This window comes from Chiloscyllium plagiosum, chromosome 6 (genome assembly GCF_004010195.1).
Source record: "Chiloscyllium plagiosum isolate BGI_BamShark_2017 chromosome 6, ASM401019v2, whole genome shotgun sequence".
Lineage (NCBI taxonomy): Eukaryota > Metazoa > Chordata > Chondrichthyes > Orectolobiformes > Hemiscylliidae > Chiloscyllium > Chiloscyllium plagiosum.
Window position 1 is genome coordinate 92,734,226 of NC_057715.1, and position 18,197 is coordinate 92,752,422.

General features: G+C 41.3%; 1 protein-coding gene across 1 annotated transcript in view; it reads left to right on the forward strand.

The window, feature by feature from the left end:
• The window catches only part of cog6 (component of oligomeric golgi complex 6), a 96,452-nt gene that overhangs the window by 39,686 nt on the left and 38,569 nt on the right, over positions 1-18,197 (forward strand). The window contains exons 5-8 of the mRNA XM_043692125.1: positions 4,003-4,114; positions 4,206-4,288; positions 8,334-8,404; positions 16,693-16,786. Of these exons, the coding sequence (XP_043548060.1) occupies positions 4,003-4,114; positions 4,206-4,288; positions 8,334-8,404; positions 16,693-16,786 (360 nt within the window). The remainder of the gene's footprint in view (positions 1-4,002; positions 4,115-4,205; positions 4,289-8,333; positions 8,405-16,692; positions 16,787-18,197) is intronic.

Genomic DNA, 18,197 nt, shown 5'->3' on the forward strand with positions numbered 1-18,197 from the left:
CTTCCATATGTTCATATTCTGGTCCTCTATTTACAAACCCCTCATCTCAGATGTTTTATTTACCACTTTCTCAACACTTGTTTCTACTTACAGCAATTTGTGCAACATTTATCAAGGCATTTCTGGTCCTGAATCCCCCTTAGAATAATTTTCAAAAATATTTCCTTTCCTCCTTTTTCCCCTATTAAAATATATTACTTTATACTTCTGTCTCTCAATATGTTAAAGTCAAGAGTATTTTCAAGTTAAAGTTCAGACAACATTACAATTAACTAACTCCAGTGCCTTCTCGTTGAGGGCAAAGTTGCCTTTTTTGTCATGCGTCGTGGCACCTGGGTGATAATTCCATAGAGCAGTTCACTTTGTATTGTGTAAAAGAAGAAAGGACGCCTAGCGTTAGCAACAACTCTGCAGTGAGTGCTGTCTCACTGAAGTGTTATTGCCTTGGAAACAATTATGATTGTGCCTCTCTGGCTCCACTGGGTTCCTCCTGGGAATATAAAGCAAGCCTGTGTTCCGGCTTCTTTCCTGTGCAGAGGCGGTATTTTATGTCTCAAGTTCCCATGTTTTGCACGTTTTTATTTATGTATGAAGGACGCAGTATGAAAGCCGGGCTTGTCTTCATAGGAGGGCATAATTTTAAAAACCTTTAAAATCTGCTGAACTGTTAAAATGCCTTTTTGTTAAGAAGAACAGAGGATTGAGCACTTTTGTTAAAGTACAGTCACAAGGTAAACTTAAAGTTTATTTATTATTTAAAAAAGCTTTCTTTGGTTAACGTGAAATGACGAGATACGTGTTTTTGCTGATTATATCAAGGTATCTGCTTCTCATTCACTTTCATGTAGTCTGTAAAAGAACAGGTTCTAAATGCTGCAATATCCTGTTGTGGGATTCACAAACAAATGACAAAGATAGTTGAAATGCTGTAACCTTTTAAGAAATCCATTTATGAATGGAGGAAAGGAGTTCTGTTAATTTGATTAGTTTTCAAAGCCAATATGGGCAACATAAATCTTTGTAGCAGAGGTTTGTTTGCATTTTTAATGGCTTGTTTTCAAGTTTTCTGATTGGTTTAGATGAAGCTAAGCTTTCTGATTAGTTGTTGTTCTCATTCATAAATCAACGAATCAGTGAAAATTACTGCTTTCTGCTGCTATCAGTAGCCGGTTTAGTAATCTTAAAGGGAAGAGAGATCATAACTAACCACAATGTTGTCTTTTAGCAGATTCCTGATTCTCAGTAACAAAGCTTTTGCTGTAACTTGTTCCTTATTCCCTGTATTTCCCAATGTTTAATGCCTAAGCATCAGCCCCTTAGCTTTCATTTGATTCCAGCTCTGACTCAAGTTTCCTTTTTCTTTTTGACTCAGTCACTGCCCTTCGCCTGCCAACCCCCACCACTGCAAACTGTCCCACTTCCTTTTTTATCTACAAAGGAGAACATGGATGTAATGATGAGCCTCCTGGAATGATTCCAAACCGTTACTTTTAATACTTTTTCAATTTCACACCCCATTTATTTACGTAGAGGATAAACATTAACACAGACTAGTTGGGCCAAATAGCCTAGTGTATTACAGCTTGTGAGCATTCCAGTCCAATACTGAGATGACTGGGATAATGTTTTCTCACTGGTTTCCATGCATAATGTACTCTGCAAACTGTTTGTGAGAATGCCTCAAATACAGACAGAAACCTGTATAAGAAATTGTAGATGTAAAATTGTTTTGTCCTTCAGTGCAGCAACGCTTGGTACCCAGAATTAATCAAGAGTCCTGGAAAGGCCAACCATTATTTCGCAATCATTCTATCATATTAGTCTCAATGTTGTAACTGTTATTTGTAAATTCTGATATGCTTGTCAACATTTATAATTTGCACAGGGGGATTGTGACAGCATATTTGGAGATTCTGCATTAAAGTTGTAATGTTCTACATTGACTTGAAGGTGATTCTTAACGTTTTCATTGGATTCTCAAGAATATCTATATATACTCTCTGAAGCTATTGTGGGTGCATTCCTACCTATATTTTTAAAATTGATGCACAGGTATGTGCTCACATACCTTGTGAAGTAATTGTATGTTCATCTATACAATCACAGATGCTTTATGAAGTCATTTTGTGTTTGACTGTTAAAAACTTTAAGGAACAGATACTCCACATATCATTCATAAAGTCCATGGGCATCCTGCGGAAGATATGTATCATTATGCCAGATTCCATGCACTTTGAAGCTGATTTAGTCCTTATTTCTCGAGTTACAAGAGTCACTGGATAGTGGAGAGGTGCCCTGATACACGTGTACCCCAGTGATTCCCTTGGCTAGTTGGTGGATTGCCATACTGATAGGGTGGGTCTTTTCTTTGTGTGAGATTCTACCTTGTTCTGTTTGCATCAGATAGAACATTAGGCAAGAATAATGAAAATGGAAGCCGAAGCTCCATGGTAGCCGATGGCTAAATTCATAATTTAACGTGACACCTTGCAGAAAATCTGCAAATTTAGCTCTTGACCCATTGGAACAGTCCAATATTGGCATTCTCATCAAACACTATGGGGAAGAAGTTGTCACTATACCTATTCCGTCTTGGTATTCGCTATCTCCTGCTAGAAGGTGTACATGAGAATGTAGCTTGAGGACAAAATTATGCTTGGTTGTTAAGCTACACAGTCAAATAACCAGCAAAGTTCTTCACTGTTTAGACATACATCCGAATCTTTATACGGGGGCAAGGTGGAGGAGGACACATATCAGCCAAGGAGAAAATATGATGCTCAGAAACAAAAATAGAACTGTATTAAGGTGTTCCTTAAATGACACTTTGCTGAGCAGTATAATTTTTAATTTTTTTTTGTGAATCAAACAACTACATTTTGTCTGAGTGAAGATTAGAGGTGTACTGATCATTGCTGCCACCTTTTGGATTCTTTGTGTTATAAAGCTAAAAGGCAAAGTTACTTGTTCATTCCCATGTTAATTTTGCATTACTGTAGTGATTCCGTTTGATAGTGCAACATACTGTAAAGACCTTTAGAACATCCTAAGGCCATGAAAGATGCTGTATTGCTCAATGCAATTGCAACATAACAGATTTCCGTTCATTTTTGTCCATGATATTTTCTTTTAAAAATAAAATATTCTAACTGTGTTACTCCAAGGTTCTCCTTCAATGTTCTCAGCAAAGCTAGTTTAAAGTTGTTATCCCCACGTGGGGTTCCTCAAGTTGCCAAGAGCCAATGGCCTAACTGTTGCTGTGTTTGAGGGAACCAAGCTGCAGTTTGTTGTACCTTGTCTGTTTTCAGGCCACTCAAGTCCAGCTGATTTACTGGTACCAGAGGAGCTTCCATCAGCTCTGAAGAAGGGTCACTGGACCCAAAAATGTTAACTCTGATTTCTGTGCACAGATACTGCCTGATATGTTGAGATTTTCAAGCAATTTCTGTTTTTGTATATCAACCTTACTATTATAAATTCATATTTCTCCATTACCACCACCTCAACTGTGGTGGGTACACTGTTAACCAAATTTACCACAAATCATGCTTAATGTGATCAATAATGTGATTAATAATGAGAGGAATGGATAGAGTCAATAGCCAGAGACTTTTCCCCGGGGCAAGATTGACTGGTACCAGGGGTCATAGTTTTAAGATAATAGGAGAAAGGTATAGAGGGGACGTCAGAGGAAGGTTCTTTACGCAGAGAGTTGTGAATGCATGGCTTGCGTTGCCAGCGGTGGTGGTGGAAGCAGAGTCATTAGGGACATTTAAGTGGCTGCTGCACATGCACATGGATAGCAGTGAGTTGAGGGGTGCGTAGGTTAAGTTATTTTATTTTACATTAGGATTAACCCTCAGCACAACATTGTGGGCCAAAGGGCCTGTTCTGTGTTTTACTTTTCTATGTTCTATGTTCTAAATTCATATAGTGCTTGTTGAGCAGTAGAGGGTCATATCTTGTGATTTTATATGCATTTCTGCTTTCTTTTCATTACAGTCAACGATTAGAAATTCGAGCCGAGGTAGCAAATGCATTCTTGTCTAAGTTTCAGCTAACTGCAGATGAACTGAATATCCTACGAGGTCCAAGAGAAGGACCAGTCACAGAGGTAATCTGTATGTTCACAATTCCTACTATGTAGAAGAACTATTATGTTCCACTCACGGAATTGTGTCTCTCAATCTTTCATATGCTTTTAGGACTTTTTTAAAGCACTTGGAAAAGTGAAGCAGATTCACAACGATGTCAAGATTCTATTACGAACAAACCAGCAAACTGCAGGGTGAGGAGTATTTCTCATGTCCCTGCTCAGAAATGTTCTAATTTCCAGGTGCTGTAACTTGTGTAGCAAAGTATAGGTTGAGTTGAGGAAATAAAGGAAAAAAATTGGGAGCTATTGCTACTTTGATAACATTGTTTAATTGTAACTTGGGTATGGCTTTTGAGTATTTCGGAATGAAACAGACACATGAATGGTGAGTGACAAAAAGAATGGAGCTGTGTGACCATGGAGCTGAGTAACCGTGCAGTCTGATTGGAGCTGAAATAAGAGTCAAATCTGAACTAAAACAGGAAGGAAATGCTCTCTCTTTCCTGTGAGGTAACAGTTAGCAGGAAATTTCAGCACCATGATGCTTGTGGGAAAGCAAATTCAGAGTATTTCTAGAACACGTTGTGGAGTTGGAATCATGGGTGGAGGCCAAGAGAACAATTAATAACACTTAGTTATCAAGTCATAGTGATCTGCAGCACAGAAAATGGTCCTTTGACCCATCATATGAGTGCTGGTTACAAACGTCCGCCTAACTATTTTAATCACATTTTCCATCACTCCATAGCCTTGTGGTATCGTGGGTGCACATGTAAATCCTTCTCAAATGTTACGAGGGTTTCTGCCCCTACCATCTTTACAACAATGACATGCAGATTTCTACCATTCACTGGATGAAAAAGATTTTCCTCACGTCTCCTCTAAACCTCCTGCCCTTTACTTTTAAATCTATACCTCCAGCTGTTGATTGTTTCCTTAAGGGGAGATGTTTTTTCCTGCCTACCTGATCTATGCCCTTAATTTTTTTACATCTCAATCTCTGATCCAGGGAAAACAACCTTAGCCAATCTCTTTCCATTACTGAAATTCCCCAGCTCAGGCAACATCCTTGTAAATCTCCTCTCCACCCCCTCAAGTCCTATCACATCCTTCATATAATGTAGATCCCAGAACTGCACACAATATCCTATGTGTGTCTACAGCATAACCTCCCTGTGCTTAAATACTATGCCTTGACTAATAAAGTCAAGTTTACCGTATGCTTTCTTAAATATCAGGACAGGTGAATAAAGGAGCTGAGGGACGGATGTACATACACATGAAGGTCTTTCTGATCATCAGTGCTTCCCAGGGCCTATCATTCATCATGTATTCCCTTGCCTTGTTTGCCCCGCCCAAGTGCAACACTTTGCATTTTTCTGAATTGTATTCCATTTGCTTCTGACCAGTCCATCCATATGCTCTTGTAGTCTAAGACTATCCCCCTCACTATCTACTATCACACCAATTTTTGTATCATCTGCAAACTTAGTGATCAACTCTCCTACGTTTAAGTTCAAATCATTTATATAAACCACTAACAGCAAGGGCTCCAAAAGTGACCTCTGTGCAACCCCAGTGGACGCAGATTCCCAGACAGGAAAATAGCCCATAACAAACACCCTCTGCTTCCTATTATTCAGCCAATTGTGGATCCACTTTGCCAAATTTCCTTGGATCCCATTGGGTCTTACCTTTGCTACCAATCATTTCGGAAATGACTGCCTGACTACTCAGACCTCTTGGCATCATGGTAGCCCACCAACACACTAAAACAGCAGCCAATGAACTTGAAAGACCCTATACAGACAATAAGCAAAACTAATGCCATTTACAAAATACCGTGCAAGAACTGTAATAAACACTACATTGGACAAACACATTATAAACCTAGCCACCAGGATACATGAATATCAACCAGCCACAAAAAGACAGACCCACTCTCATTAGTATCCTTACATACAAGATGAGGAACAATACCACTTTGACTGGGACAACATATCCATCCTAGGACAAGCCAAACAGAGATATGCATGAGAATTCTTAGAAGCATGGCATTCCAACCAGTACTCTATCAACAAACACATTGATTTGGATTCCATTTACCACCCTGTGAGAAAAAGAACAGGAAATTACATCAGCATGGGAAATGACATCACCAGAGGAAATGACATCACTGATGCAAACACATAAATAGAAAGCAGGCCATACAACCAGTGCTTCATCTGGAGGCTCATTGATGATGTTACCTAGTATGGTGACAAAATGTTCGAAAACGAACCTGCCAATTCAACGAACAAATCTACATCCAGAACCTAAACCTGAGCTACAAATCTTCTCAAAACTCGGCATAACATTTACAAAAATTTATCCTTAGAATTTACCAACATATAAATTCCACCAAGAGAAGATGAGGACTGCAAATCAGAGTCGAGTGTGTGTTGTTGGAAAAGCACAGCAGGTCAGGCAGCATCTGAGGAGCAGAAGAATCGGTGTTTCGGGCATAAGCCCTTCATCGGAAATGAGGCTAGTGGGCCGAGCTGAGAGATAAATGGGAGGGGAGTAGGTGGGTAGAGGAGAAAGCGATAGGTGAATGAAGGTGAGGGGAAAGGTGATAGGTCAGAGAGGGGAGTGATGGACAGGTCCGGAGGGTGGTGCCGAGTTGTAGGCTTGGGAATGGGATGATGTGATGGGAGGGGAAATGAGGAAGCTGTTGAATTCCACATTTATCCTGTGTGGATGCAGGGCCCCAAGGCAGAATATGAAGCGTTCTTCCTCCAGGCGTTAGATGGTAACAGTTTGGAGGTGAAGGCAGGCCAGGGCCTGCATGTCCTTGATGGAGTGGGAGGGGGAGTTAAAGTGTTCAGCCACGGGACAGTGGGGTTGGTGCTAGAAGGTGTGAGGAAATCTGTGTATTGAGGGAAGTACATGAAAGTTTGTTTAAGTTGCATTCTTTTATGGCCGATGTGGCAGAGAAAAACTGTTGGTTGAGTGTCTATCCCAGGGGTGGGGAACCTGCAGCCTTCTAGGCCATTGTGTGTGGCCTGTTGAATGAATCCAAATTTTGCAGAACAAATCTTTTTTTTATTAATTTTTTTTATCCTTTATTATTTTTAGTTTAATCTTAAAATGAATGTATTTAAAATACCAGAGAGTAAAAGAAAATTAATAGTTAGATTTTTACAAAATAATGTGAATTTTGAAGAATATATAATTGAAGTTTCTTGGATGTGGCCTTATTAGATTACAACTAACATAATGCGGCCTTCCAACATGAAAAGGTTCCCCGCCTCTGGTCTAGAAGGTTCAAGGAAATCTGCGTATTGAGGGAAGTACCGAGAAGGTTCAAGGAAATAAAAGTACACAACTTAAACAAACTTTCATGTACTTCCCTCAATATACAGGTTTCCTCAAACCTTCTAGTCAGAGAACATCTCTGGGATACCCACATCCACCAATCCCACCGACCCGTGGCTGAGTACTTCAACTCCCTCTCCCACTCCGTCAAGAACATGTAGGTGCTGGGCCTCCTCCACCGCCAAACCATTACCACCCGACGCCTGGTGGAAGAATGCCTCATATTCCACCTTGGGACTCTGCAATGACACAGGATAAATGTGGATTTCAACAGTTTCCTCATTTCCCCTCCCCCTACATTATCCCAGTCCCAAGCCTCCAACTCAGTAACACCCTCTGGACCTGTCCATCATTCTCCTCTCTGACCTATCACCTTCTCCCTCACCTTCATCCCCTCACTGCTTTCTCAGCTATCCACCCCACCCACTTCCTAATTATCTCTCAGCCCCGGCCTACTAGCCTCATTCCTGATGAAGGGCTTATGCCGAAACACCGATTCTCCTGTTCCTCGAATGCTGCCTGACCTGCTGTGCTTTCCCAGCAACACACTCTGGACTATAAATTCCACCAGCATTACATCTATTTGTAATTAGAGGCTGTGCCAATTCAAAATGGATGTTTGCTTGAGATTTTCATGTGTGTTTTGAAAGGTTGCTTTGAATAGTTGCATTGCACATTAGGCACCCTATGAGTGCAGGCTGTTAATCAATCAGATGGGATGCATCTTCCTGTCAGTTTGCAAAACTATGAATCTGCTGCATTTAAATATCTCATTTGTCACGTAAAACTGTATTGTAGTGATGGTGTGCAATAATCAGAAAGATAAGTGCAACATAATATCAGGAGCTTCAGAATAATATATTACATTCTCTTTTTAAAGTCTGGAAATTATGGAACAAATGGCACTCCTTCAAGAGACATCATATGAAAAACTTTACAGGTGGGCACAAGGTATGTGACTAGTTCAGTAAGTTTCTGACAGAAGGAGTTATACAAGTTTTGTGTTACTTAAGCAGAATGTATCAAGCATACCAAAGTCAAACATTGAAGATTCTCAATCATGTTGGCAAAAATATTAATTGAAAAGTTCTACATATATGTGATTCATAATAAATCATTATATTTTTCTTTGAAATGCAAAACAGCTTTTTGTCCTTATTGTTATACTGTGGCTACAACTTTACTATTGTCAAATTATTTCAGCTGCTTATAATGCACACTGACCTTCTGTGCTTTAGGCAGCTGACCTTGGCAATTAAATCAAGGCTCAGTGATCAAATTTCCATGAGTAGAAATGTACCAATTCTGTTCACCATTCTCATTGTCTGTAACTTGTGAGCATGTTCTCATTGTGAGGCATGTTTGCCTTTAGACTGGATGTGCACATTTTTTAGTAAAATTAATTATATTGAGTGAAAAGATTTGCATTACTTTGTTGAGGTAAACTCCTACAACAGAGGTTCTGCAAAGTACGTTGTCAGTCATGGATTGATGTTGATGGACTTTAGGTGTTCACTGGTTTATGTCTTAATGTTTCCTTCCTTTCCTGAAAATGGTGACTTCTGCTTGGGCTGTGCATTTCATGCTTGGCAGAAGTCTCAGACATAGTCAAAACAGTGAATGTTGGCCTGATACTGTCATCCTCAATAATCTGGCTGTGCACAAGATCTCTGCTAACTTTAATCTCTTCGCTCTCACAAGTGGAGTCAATCATAGACGTCGACTGCCTCCCCAGTTGGGATTAGCTAACTCAATACAATCGTAAAGCTAAAGGTGGATCATTTCTAATCTGCATGGCTGGAGATAATAGAGAATTATTCTGATGCCGTTGAATATACAAGTGCATTGCTGATCGGCACCGTCCGGGATTCCTGATGCCAGTGCCATCTTTAAAGCTCAGACAGGCACCCGCTCGGGTATTGGTAGTCTGGAGCTGCCATACACATTTCCTGTCAATTGCCCCAGATACGTTGGGCAGTGAGAAAACGGCACCCACACTTTGCCGACAGGGGCCTGGAAGTACTAATGGTTGGAGGTGCATGCGACCACTGATCATGGAGCATGGCCGGAGATGTTGGTGTCTGCTGTTGAATATAGAAGGCTGGAGGAGCAAGCAGAGCTGGAATCATATGTAACTCCTCTGACATTCATACCAGGAAAATGCTGGTGTCTTTCTGGCAGGAGAGAGAATGGCAAATTGCATATCAATGAGCTGAGATGCCATAATAATATTAATACAGATGTTAATGCAGGCAGGTAGGCGCCTCATTGCTAAGTGGTGACAATCTTGTCTTGACTTCAACACTTGGTCAGAAAGTTAAACTCTGCACTCTCAACATCGGGGATCTCCTTACTGCTTGATCTCATGCAAAATTCCCAACTTTCTTGTCAATGTTAACCTTATCAAATGGCTGGGAATGTTCCTCCCAATTTTACAATATGCTGTTTTATTTTATTGCTGAATAAATTAAGTCTCTTCTCTACTTAATTGGGCTGACTAGCAGCCGTGTGAGGACACATCATTTGAATTACTTCCTCTGCCGTGGTGCAGCCCACATTCTCTCAGTTGTTTTGCAGTGGACTCTTGAGTTCCCATTTTCTGATGCTCCGGGATTTGCAGGAAGACCTCGCATCCAGCTGACCAAACGCTTTCAATGCTTTTCTCTGACCGGCATGTCCGAGCAGTAGTTGGTGGACTCATGCATCGATGAGGAAAGAAGTGCTGAGAAGATTGTAATTGCTGATTCGAAGTCGAGACGACTTCAACCTTGGTGCAGCCACTGCAACTGTGACTTGACATTGCAGGGCCCTTTCTGACTGATAGAAGATCTTGTTTGTGTTCCAGTACTGAGTGCTTTCATGCATTTCTGCTGGGAAAAAAATATCTTGCTTTGGTCTGCCTGAAACTTGATGGTCTTCCTGAACAAAGGGTTGACCCTGACAGTGTGTTGCAGACTGGCACATTCCAAAGCATGTGCTGAGGAATGCACTAAAGCTCGAGGCAGAATTTTTTCATGGGATAATTTCATTCTTTCTTTCTTCCATGGGATGTGAGCATCCTTGACAAGGCCAGCCTTTTTTACCAAACCCTTATTGCCCTTGAACTGAGTGGCTTGCTACACCATTTCAGAGGTCAGTTAGGAGTCATCCATGTTGTTGTGGGTCTGGTGCCATGTGTCACCCAGATTGGTAAGTATGGCAGATTTCCTTCCCCAAAAGGATATTAATGTGCCAGAGAGGTCATTGCAGCAATCATTATTAGTTGTCATGGCCATTATTACTGAAACTAGCTTTATCTTCCAGCTATTTTAATTGAATTTAAATTGCACCAACTCCCACACTGAAGTTTGGGTCCATATTGTGAAGAACATGAGCCTGCAACTCTGGATCACTAGTCCAGTGAAATTACCATTATAGCTTCAAAATTACTGTTAGCAACTTTGGGCTTCTGAAAAGTTTCCTTGGGTAAATTCATTTCTTTGAGATTTCCAATTGGGAAAGGAATACACAAATGGTGCACCCAATACTCGGAAACTGAAGATAATAACACTTCAGTGTAAATTATTAACTGTGTGCCTCTATTCCTAATGATACACACATTCTCCATGTTCTTCATTGAAACATATAGCTCTTGACTCGGTCATTCAATATGACAAGTGCTAATGGAAGGTAGCAGCGAAGCTGACCAGGCTTTATTCATTCATGGGATATAGACATCACTGGCTGGGCCAACATTTACTGCCAATCCTTAATTGCCCTTTGACTGGCTTGCTAGGGCCATTTCAGAGGACAGTAAGAGTCAACCGCATTACTCTGGGTTTTGAGTCACATTTAGGTCAGACCAAGTAAGGATAACAGATTTCCTTCCTTTGGACATTAGTGAACAAAATGTATATTTGCAACAATTGACAGCACCTTCCATGGGTTAGCTTTTAATTCCAGATTTTTATTCAAGTTTCACCATGTCTCCAGAACATCAACCTGAGGTCCAGTGATATCTCCACTTCCACTGATCAAAGCTGATGAAAAGAAAATCTTAATTTTTTCTAATTATTTGTAATTTTAATGTTCTACTAAGCTTTTGTCTTCCAATTGTAGGTTAGGTTGCAGAAGATGCAACCTTTGTTTCTGAAATCATAACAGTGCAATTGAAATACAGAGCAGTGGGTTGATGAAAATCATCTTCCCTGTCCCATGTTCTACTTGCTTCAGATTCAGAGACATATGGTGAACTTGTCTGCCACATTTTGTGATGAGGTACCATTATGAAAGGGATTAAGCCAGAGGTTGAAGTTCATTCTAGGACAAAAATGGCAGAGAGGTTCTATCAAGGAATTCTGTCTTTTTTAAACATGTCTGTATAAAATTTCCCAGTACTTTAGAACATATAAACTTCCCAGAATGAAACAGTAAATTTCTAGGTTTCATCCCTGTTGTATTCTGAGTTGCTGATCTCAGCTGGAACAGTTATTATATGCAGGACAGAACTTGAGCAGCCTCAGATAAGTCTCCTGGAGTTTAATAGAATCATCTTTAACTGGGGAGTAGTTACAATGTGGAATTTGCTACCACATTGATCAGTTGAGTCAAATAATGCAGATGCATCTAAGATGAAGCTGGGTAAACATATGAGGGAGAAAGTCATAGAGATATGTTGATGGGGTTGGGTTGGGTGAGAGAAGAATAAGTACCAGTTCTGTTAAGACCATAAGATGTAGCAGCAGAAATAGGTTATTCAGGCTCTTAAGTCTGCTCCACTCTCAATGAGACCATGGCTGCTCTAGTAATCCTCAACCCCACTTTCCTGCCTTTTTCTTATTTCTCTTGATTCCCTTACTGATTAATAATCTGTCTATCATTGCATTAAATATACTTAATGATCCAGCATCAACAGCCCTCTGTGGTAAAGAAATCCACACATTCAATACCCTCTGAGAAATGAAATTGCTCCTCATTTCTGTCTTAAATTGGTGACCCTCTTATTTTGAGATTATGCCTTTGGACATAGACTGTCCCACAAAGAGAAATGACCTTTCCGCATCAAGTCCCCTGAGAATCTTGTAGATTTAAAAGGTCACCTCTCATTCTAGAATTTGATTTGATTTGTTATTGTCACATGTACTGAGTTACACTGAAAAGAATTGTTTTGCGTGGTATTCAAGCAGATCAAATCAAACATACATACACCAGGGTAAAAGAACAGAATACATAATATAGTGTGACGATATTATGGTGTTTTAAGGTGTATTTTATCCTGGTTTCTTTTAGACAGAGAGATTGGGGGCAGGCGCCAAGCAGTCTATGAGAAGATAAACAACTTGTGAAGCCTTGTGTGTTTCTTTTAAAAGCTGAAACAAAAGAAGCAACCTGAATGGATGTGATCAAGCTCCCACCCACAGAACCAGGGATTTGTAGATCTTACTTTTTAGCAGCCGTTTCTGTTGGTGTCTTGAGGAAGTGGAAACTATTTTTTCTTCTCTTGTTTATAGCCAGAAGTTAGGGGTTCTCTTCCTGGCCTGTAGGATTTCATGTGAGACAAAATCTATTTTCTGTGTGTGTTTATGGGATTTTACTATATCGGTGCAGTTATTTAATAAAAGTCACCTTATCTATTATTCTTTAAGCTTTCCAATTGAGTTAAATAATTCTAATTTCTTCTTTCTTTTGGCATATTTTGACTATAGTGTTTGAACAAAGTGTGTTTTGCTTAATGTCAAATAGTTTGACCAATCGAATTGCATCGGGAATGCAACACCTGATGTTTACCTTTAAAATAAGAAAATGTTCGGGTCTGGGCTGCCTTCTTAAAATATTTTGAGGGGGTCTGGTCTGGTCCAGAGCAATAGTGTTACAGCTACAGAGAAGGTGCAGAGAGAGATCAACTTTAATATTTAATAGGTCAATTGAAAAGCCTGATAACAACAGGGAAGAAGCTGTTCTGAATCTGTTGGCACTTGTTTTCAAAATTTTGTATTTCTTGCCTGATGAAAGAGGGTGGAAGAGAGTGTAACTGGGGTGGGAGGGGTCTTTGATTATGTTGGCTGTTTCTGGAGGCACTGGGAAGTGTATACCTTGCATGATGGACTGGGCTGTGTTCACGATTCTCTGTAATTGTTTGAGACCTTGGACAGAGCAGTTGTCATAGCATGCTGTGATATGATGCTTTTTATAGTGCATCCATAAAAATTGGTAAACATCATTGTGGACGTACTGAATTTCCTTAGCCTTCTAAGGAAATAGAGGCATTGGTGTGCTTTTTTGACCATCGCATTGTTGTGGATGGATCAGGACAGATTATTAGCAGCATCACTCCTAGGAACCTGATGCTCTCGACCATCTCCACCTCAGCACCATTGATACAGACAGAGGCCTGTTCTCCACTCCATTTCCTGAAGTCGATGACCACCTCCTTCATTTTGCTGACATTGATGAAGAGATTGTTATCTTAACACCATAACACTAAGCTGTCTATGTCTTTCCTGAATTCTGTGTTGTCGTTGTTTGAGATCTGGCTAATCACGGTGGTAACTTCAGCAAACTTGTGAATGGAGTTAGAGCAGAATTTGGCCACACGATCATGAGTGTAGAGAGTAATAAAGGGCAGAATATGCAGCCTCGTGGGGCACTGGTGTCGAGGATTATCATGAAGGAGATGTTGTTACCTATCCTTACTGATTGCGGTCTGTGGGTCAGGAAGTCGAAGATCTAGTTGCAAGAGAGGGAGCAGAGTCCTTGGTCTCTGAGTTTGGAGATGTGTTTGGTTGGAATTATGTTGTTGATGGCGGAGCTAAAATCAGTAATTAACAGTCTGATGTAGGTATCCTTGTTATCCAGATGTTCCAGGAATGAGTGGAGGGCCAGGGAGATGGCGTCTGCTGTGGACCCTATTGTGGTGATAGGTGAATTGTAGAGGGTCAAGGTAATCTATGAGACGGAGTTGATGTGTGCCATGACTAACCTTTCAAAGGACTAGATAATTATGGATGTCAGAGCCACTGGGCCATAGTCCTTAAGGCATGCTGCTTGATCTTTCTTTTGCACCAGGATGATAGTGGTCTTCTTGAAGAATGTAGGCATTTCAGAATATCATAAGGAAAGGTTAAAGATATCTGCAAATGCTCCCGCCAGCCAATCTGCTCAGGACCTGAGTGCACGGCAGGGGACTCCATCCGGGCCAGTCGCTTTCTGTGGGTCACTCTCAAGAAAGCCGATCTGACAACTGCAGCACTAACTGTGGGTACAGGTGCACCTGAGGCTGTCAGGGCAGGTGACATTGTCTTATTAACTTTCACTTCAAAATGTGCTTAGAATGAATTGAACTCATCGGGGAGGGATGTTTGTTGCCAGCATTTCAATTTGACTTTGCTTTGTAAGCCATTATATATCGTGTAAGCCTTGCCACAGTTGACGGGTATTCATATGGTTAGTATGGGACTCTCGTCTGGTATTGTGTCTTGGTGCCTCAGATTTTGAAAAGGTCATACCTAGGTTTCCTGTATAGGTCAGGGTCACTTGACTTGAATGCCTCAGACCGAGACTTCAGTAGAGGGTAGATCTCCCAGTCCATTCATAGTTTCCAGTTGGGGAACACTTGGATTAACTTCTTTGGCACACAGTCCAGTACACACTTACTGGTGAAGTATGTAACAGTAGTGGCGCATATATTTAGATTGGCAGTTGCGTATTGAATAAGGACCAGTCCATCGACTCTAAGCAGTCATTTAGTAGCTCATCCATTGCCTCAGACCAGCACTGCATGACTTTCTCTCCTTGATGGTTGTGTAGTAATGGTCAAGCGTGTTTAGACCCCCGGTCGGTCATTCTTCTACACTTCCGGTAAGTACAGGCACAAACTACTCATTTTGTCCTCAGGCGACAGTCCTGCCATACCTGGTTCTGGATCCGTGGTGCTGGAAGAGCACAGCAATTCAGGCAGCATCCGAGGACAGGCAAAATCGACGTTTCGGGCAAAAGCCCTTCATCAGGAATAAAGGCAGAGAGCCTGAAGCGTGGAGAGATAAGCTAGAGGAGGGTGGGGGTGGGGAGAGAGTGGCATAGAAGTGTTCCGAGGCGGAAGATGAGGCGTTCTTCCTCCAGGCGTCTGGTGGTGAGGGAGCGGCGGTGGAGGAGGCCCAGGACCTCCATATCCTCGGCAGAGTGGGAGGGGGAGTTGAAATGTTGAGCCACTGGGCGATTTAGTTGTTTGGTGCGGGTGTCTCGGAGATGTTCCCTAAAGCGCTCTGCTAGGAGGTGCCCAGTCTCTCCAATGTAGAGGAGGCCGCATCGGGAGCAACGGATACAATAGATGATATTAGTGGATGTGCAGGTAAATCTTTGATGGATGTGGAAAGCTCCTTTGGGGCCTTGGATAGAGGTGAGGGAGGAGGTGTGGGCGCAGGTTTTACAGTTCCTGCGGTGGCAGGGGAAAGTGCCAGGATGGGAGGGTGGGTCGTAGGGGGGCGTGGACCTGACCAGGTAGTCACGGAGGGAACGGTCTTTGCGGAAGGCGGAGAGTGGTGGGGAGGGAAATATATCCCTGGTGGTGGGGTCTGTTTGGAGGTGGCGGAAATGTCGGCGGATGATTTGGTTTATGCGAAGGTTGGTAGGGTGGAAGGTGAGCACCAGGGGTGTTCTGTCCTTGTTGCGGTTGGAGGGGTTGGGTCTGAGGGCGGAGGTGCGGGATGTGGATGAGATGCGTTGGAGGGCATCTTTAACCACGTGGGAAGGGAAATTGCGGTCTCTAAAGAAGGAGGCCATCTGGTGTGTTCTATGGTGGAACCGCTCCTCCTGGGAGCAGATACAGCGGAGGCGGAGGAATTGGGAATACGGGATGGCATTTTTGCAAGAGGTAGGGTGGGAAGAGGTGTAATCCAGGTAGCTGTGGGAGTCGGTGGGTTTGTAGAAGATGTCAGTGTCAACTGCCATACCTGGTATCAGCCTCGTAAACCTTCTCTGGTCTGCTTCTAATGCCGGCATATCCTCCCTTAGATAAGGGGCTCAACACTGTTCACAGTATTCCAGTTGTGATCTGAGTAGTATCTTGTGTAGTTTTATCAAAATGTCCCTATTTTTGTACTCCATTCTGTTTGAAATAAAGGCCAACGTTCCATTTGTCTTCCTTAAAGTTTGGGAGAATGTTGTGCTGTAAGCATCATGTAACACTCAATCATATATTGAAAATTAAAATTCAAACATTAAAAATGTGAAACAATTTTGATATTTTGTATTATTCATTGCAGCTGAATGTCGAACCCTGACTCAAGAATCTTGTGATATTTCTCCAGCACAAACTCAAGCTATGGAGGCCCTGCAAGACAGGCCTGTGCTCTACAAGTTAGTACTGCTTTGTGTAATGAAGCAAGTTTAACATCACTATGTTACTTTTAAGAAAGTCTGTTGAAATGTCGAGCAAATTTACTTTTATTGCCTGAATCTGTTTCTTTGAACTCAGTTTAATCTTTTGATTCTTCTAAAGTGAGTGCATTGGAAGGCTCACACCTTGACTTGAACAATACAGTTTTAAAAAGATCCTACTTTTGATCCACTATCTAAGTATGACCCAAGTGGCTTATTTGTTTCTTTTTCCCTCTCAACTGTTTCTGACCCTAATTCTGAAGAAGTACTCAAAACATTAACTCTCTATCTCTGCTGATGCTGCCAGACCTGCTCAGTTTTTCCAACACTTTTTCTTTCCCACCTTTTCCTTTTTTTCTCAAATCCATTGTTTGTTTGGGCACATTCCAATTTTGGATTGAACTTTTGAAGAGTAGTCCTCAAGTATTTTTGTAGTATGGATTTCCAAAGCAAGAATTACAAAATGGAGTGCTGCAGGTTAATTCTCCAGTCTTGAGTCTTTGTGTATGAAGGCTGTTTTATATCCAAAGGAAAGCTTAACAAAGATGAAAATGACTTAAGTTTGAGTTTGAAGTTGGTGCATCTGCATCTGTCTAATTTTTTTTCAGAGAAATTGCTGATCTTTGCAATGATGCACATGTCAAATTATCTGCAACACAGTTCACAATCTCCTCAGGTTCATGTTACTCTGTCCAGTGTTCTTGTTTTGTGTGAGGTTGAAGAGAGAGAAATCATGTTTTGAAGCAATCTATTTCATAAAATAACATACAGATTATCGGTGTTATTTTCCTGCAGATAGGTATAAGATGCAGTGCAAAAAAATCAAATATTTGTTGGCAATTATGATTTGATATAGGACATAAATGATTTGGATGCGAGCATAAGAGGTACAGTTAGTAAGTTTGCAGATGACACCAAAATTGGAGGTGTAGTGGACAGCGAAGAGGTTACCTCCGATTACAACAGGATCTGGACCAGATGGGCCAATGGGCTGAGAAGTGGCAGATGGAGTTTAATTCAGATAAATGCGAGGTGCTGCATTTTGGGAAAGCAAATCTTAGCAGGACATATACACTTAATGATAAGATCCTAGGGTGTGTTGCTGAATAAAGAGACCTTGGAGTACAGGTTCATAGCTCCTTGAAAGTGGAGTCGCAGGTAGATAGGATAGTGAAGAAGGCTTTTGCCGATTTTACTGCTCCTCGGATGCTGCCTGAACTGCTGTGCTCTTCCAGCACCACTAATCCAGAATCTGGTTTCCAGCATCCGCAGTCATTGTTTTTACCATAGTGAAGAAGGCATTTGGTATGCTTTCCTTTATTGCTCAGAGTATTGAGTATTGGAGTTGGGAGGTCATGTTGCAGCTGTACAGGACATTGGTTAGGCCACT